General features: G+C 40.0%; 1 protein-coding gene across 1 annotated transcript; it reads right to left on the minus strand.

Moving 5' to 3' along the window:
• Positions 1-1207: 1207 nt before the first annotated feature.
• Positions 1208-3381, minus strand: CLDN8 (claudin 8). Its single transcript, XM_026514744.4, has one exon. The coding sequence runs from the start codon at positions 3096-3098 to the stop codon at positions 2421-2423; it is 678 nt and encodes a 225-aa protein (XP_026370529.1). The 5' UTR covers positions 3099-3381; the 3' UTR covers positions 1208-2420.
• Between the last annotated feature and the right edge of the window lie 725 nt (positions 3382-4106).

The following is a 4106-nucleotide window of genomic DNA, read 5'->3' on the forward strand; positions in this document are numbered from 1 at the left end:
CACTTTCTGGCAGTGGAGGATTCCTACAAGGGTTATGTACAAATGACTGTTTGTACACGCAAGGAGTATGGGGGTGAGATGCATTTCAGGAAGAACGGAGATAGGAATGTGGTGGGGGGCTGGGGCAAGAAGTTCCTACAGGTCATGACAGTCTGGAAGGCTTTTTCAACCAGGTAGGAAAGAACAAAGGTGACAGTAATTGTGGAAAGTTGGAGAAAGGTTTCAGAGCTATTCAAGAGGTGGTGCCATAAGGAAAATTATCAGTGTTCTCATTCTGTTGTAGAGAAAAGAAGAGGAAAATAAAAATCGAATTTGGGGCTTTCAGGAGAGCTTTCTAGGTAAAGAGGATGTTTGGTCAAGAACGGTATTTAGAAGATTGAATTACTTCTCCAAGGCTCTCACTTTTCCCTGCTTTCTGCTCTCATGAATGGTTTGACCCAAGGGGGCAAGCATGCCTAGGATAAATCAGCATTTAGCTGTTGCGAAATCACCAACCCCAGGGGGGGAGAAACACCACTGGAAGTTTTCCCAACTAATACTAGTGAAGCATGTCATTTCCACATACAAAAGTCAGTTGATAAACTGAACACTCCCAAAGAAAATCTACTTTCCCTGAAGAGAAAGAGCATGGGCTGTGCAGTCAGATGGTCCTTCTTCTTTCTCCTGACTCTACTGGGTCATCACTGAACTGTCCCCAGGTGTCCTCATCCGTGGTGATCTTTAATGATATAATTCATATAAAGCAGCAGAAGTCCTAGCATATAATATGTGCCCCTAAAACATTAGCCACTAGTATTAATTAATGTTATTTGTCAGAGCTAGAAGCTTACCTGGCTATGGAAAGTTTTTACAGAAATGGCTTAATAGTGGCTTACTAGAAAAGGCTTAAACATACATAATATTTACAGTAGATAGATTTGTTGGAACCTATAGCATTATCTTAATAAATTACAAATACACTGTCTGCATCAAATATTAGTGTATGAATACAATGATTATGAGGCATAATGCTGTTAAATAATATATAGTATTTTATATTGTCAAAAATTGATTCTGAATCTATCTTTATATTTAAAATGTGGCCTCTTTTTAAAATTAGAAAGCTGAAAATATCAGGATTTAAAAAATTCTTTACAGGTTAATAAACAAAGAATGAAAAAATATCAAATTTATATAAAAGTTACAATTTATTAATATAAAGGACATAAAGCAGATATATACAGTCACTTAAGCTAGAAAAATATGGATACAAACTTTCAAATTGAATTATCAGTTGCATCAAATTTGGGGGAAACACAAAGATACAGTATTTCTCTATACCTTGGTAAGACTGAATAAAAAATAGAAAAAGTGAAATATTTACTTTTGATGGGATTGAAATGATGATTTGAATTTCAGTATCTACATACATCGTAAGAGCAGATAGAGTATACAAAGGATAAATCATTTTTGTTTTTCGGTAAGCAACTAAAAACTAAGACTTATTATTGTCCTATCCTCTTATTTATATTGAAAAAAATCCCAACGTCTGTATTCAAATATATATTAAAATATTCACGTACATACAGGATTTCTCATCAAAATGCATCCTTCTCTGACCATAAAAACTTCAGAGGAAAAAAAAATTCACTTTCCTGAAGTCTTTAATGTTTTTTAGCCTACGGTTTTATCTTTCTTCTTAGTATAGCCCTGCAAAAGCAGTTTGAATGCAAAGCCCTCTGACAAAATATCTGTCTTTTAAAAGATGTTCATTTAATATACAAGAAAAGAAAGGCCTCTGGGGAAGGAGGATAAAGGAGTGAGGATTTCTAACCTCTAGGTTGAAAAACACGGTATCAGAAGCCTTTTAGTTTCCTTTACGCTGCTGATTAAAGCCTTCGTTTTAACCCTCGTTATAAATCGAGCACGTTAATCACTAAGCTGTTTTTACACAATTACTATTAACCTTCTTCCATCTTATCCCCGATTCCCCTGCAAAGCAATAACTGAATTTTATTTATTCAGTGTATTGAATCAGTATTTCATTTAAAACAGAACCCCGTAAGCCTGTCTCTATTTATGTGAAAGAGAAATGTCAGGCTGATCTACATACATAATGCTGTGTCATAGAGAAATCACAGTTGTAAAATAATAGAGTCTTTAACAACGTCATTTTGAAGTAACTGGTGAAAGGAAAAGATGCATGAATCATTTTAGAAAACATATTACTGCACTTTCTAGAACAATCAAAGCACTGTGTGGAATATCTCATTCTGCTGAAATAGCTTATAGAATCATAAATAGTCAAGGCACAGTTCCTGTAATTAATGTTAGGCAGTTAAGAATGGCAAATCAATGTTCCTTTGGGTTCCATTTTTAGAAAACAGTGGGCATTTCAGTCATTTACATGGCTTTCTGGTAAAGTTAGAAATTAGACCCAACTACACATACTGACTTCTGGAGTACACGCTCGGGGACTTCTTTTCCGCGTGATAGCTTTTCTGGGTTGTGCGATGGGAAGGGACGGAATATCTGTAGCTTCTGCTCTTTTCACCGTAACAGGAAACACAGCAGAACAGTGCTCCCCCAACGATCAGCACCAGCGCCGTGGTCCAGCCTATGTAGAGAGCATCTCCAAGCTCATGCTTTTGGGCAGTCTCCACTATCGGGTTGTAGAAATCTCTGATGATGGAGTTGGCGACCCAACTCACCGGGATGAGCACCAGGACGCCTGTGACGATGAAGATGATTCCAGCCGTTAGCAGGATGTGACCCTTCACCTTCTCGTCGTCCCCAGTGCACCTGGTGCATTTCATGCCCAGGACGGCGGTCATGAAAGCCAGGAAGGACAGCACAGAGGCAGCACACATCAGCCCCCTGGATGCCTGTAGGTCCGGAGAGAGAGCCAGCAGGGAGTCATAGACTTTGCACTGCATCCTGATGTTGGCTTGCCTCACGCAATTCATCCACAGTCCTTCCCAGAAGTTTTCAAAAACCACAATGTTGCTCCCGATGAACGCGGACACTCTCCACTGAGGCATGATGGTGACAGCCAGCGTGCCCACCATGCCAACGCCACCGAGCACCAGTCCAGCGATTTGCAGGGCGTAGGTAGCCATTGTCCTCTGGGATGGGTTCGATCCCAGCAGCCTCCTGAGCAGGTAGGGCTGCTCTGAAGCAAGTTTCTCTGTGCCTCAGGAGAGAACAGTTTTCCCGCAGCAATGAACTCAGAGCCCAGCGGTTTTTCAGAGCTGCTTTGCTCCTTCTAGCTAGATTAAATCCAGTGTTGGCTGGCTGAAGTGCCCCCCCACATTGACTAGGACAGGTAAACTTACAAATCAGGTGGGGCAACTTTCTCAGCCAATAAGAGGGGGATGGTAACCCAGGTGTGTCTAAACCGACAAGAGATACTTGGAACAACTGGACCTGCACATAAACATTCTTTGTACTTCTCACTTTTCCAAGAAGACAGCCATGTGTTTACCTGCAGGCACAATTACGAGAGTTTGCACAATCATCAAGAAATGCACCAATCTCTTGCAACATCAAAGGTGTACTTTGTACAGGCAATTCTGAAACTCTTTATAAGAGCTGCTGTGACCAAGGCATAAAATAAAATAATCTGCCTAAGAAATTGGCTAGGACTGTCAAAATGCCAAAGTGAAAAGAGAGTAGGGGATTGATAGATCGCTCATACCTGGGAAACCACATTCTTTGGGACACATGTGATTCAAGCAGTTGATTTAATGTGTCTACAATTTCAAAGCAAAGCTGACTGTGGTGAAATCAGGGAACTGATCTCACCAATGGACAAAATAAGGCGAAAGTAATTAAATATACAGGGTTGTCCTCTTCCATGGTACCAAACACATATTGTTCTCTTTTGAGCCAGGAAAACTACTTGATTGGTACTTTCCTGATAATCTTGATTTATAAGAAAAACAGTGACAAAAACTATAAATGAATCCATATGATTTTCCTATGTAGCAAGCACTCGAGATAGCAAGCGATTCATTTACAGATCCATCTTCCTCTGTGGCTCCATCTTTGCTGCTCTGTCTTCCTAGACTCAAGGAACTCAAATTCAGTTGATAGTCCAAGAGTCCTGGGTCTCTATAAATGGCTGA

The sequence above is a fragment of the Ursus arctos genome, unplaced genomic scaffold (genome assembly GCF_023065955.2).
Source record: "Ursus arctos isolate Adak ecotype North America unplaced genomic scaffold, UrsArc2.0 scaffold_4, whole genome shotgun sequence".
In the NCBI taxonomy this organism is placed as follows: domain Eukaryota; kingdom Metazoa; phylum Chordata; class Mammalia; order Carnivora; family Ursidae; genus Ursus; species Ursus arctos.

What these genes read in the sequence shown, in the direction of transcription:
- CLDN8 (XM_026514744.4), bottom strand. Translation starts at nt 3,098, where the DNA reads ATGGCTACCTACGCCCTGCAAATCGCTGGACTGGTGCTCGGTGGCGTT.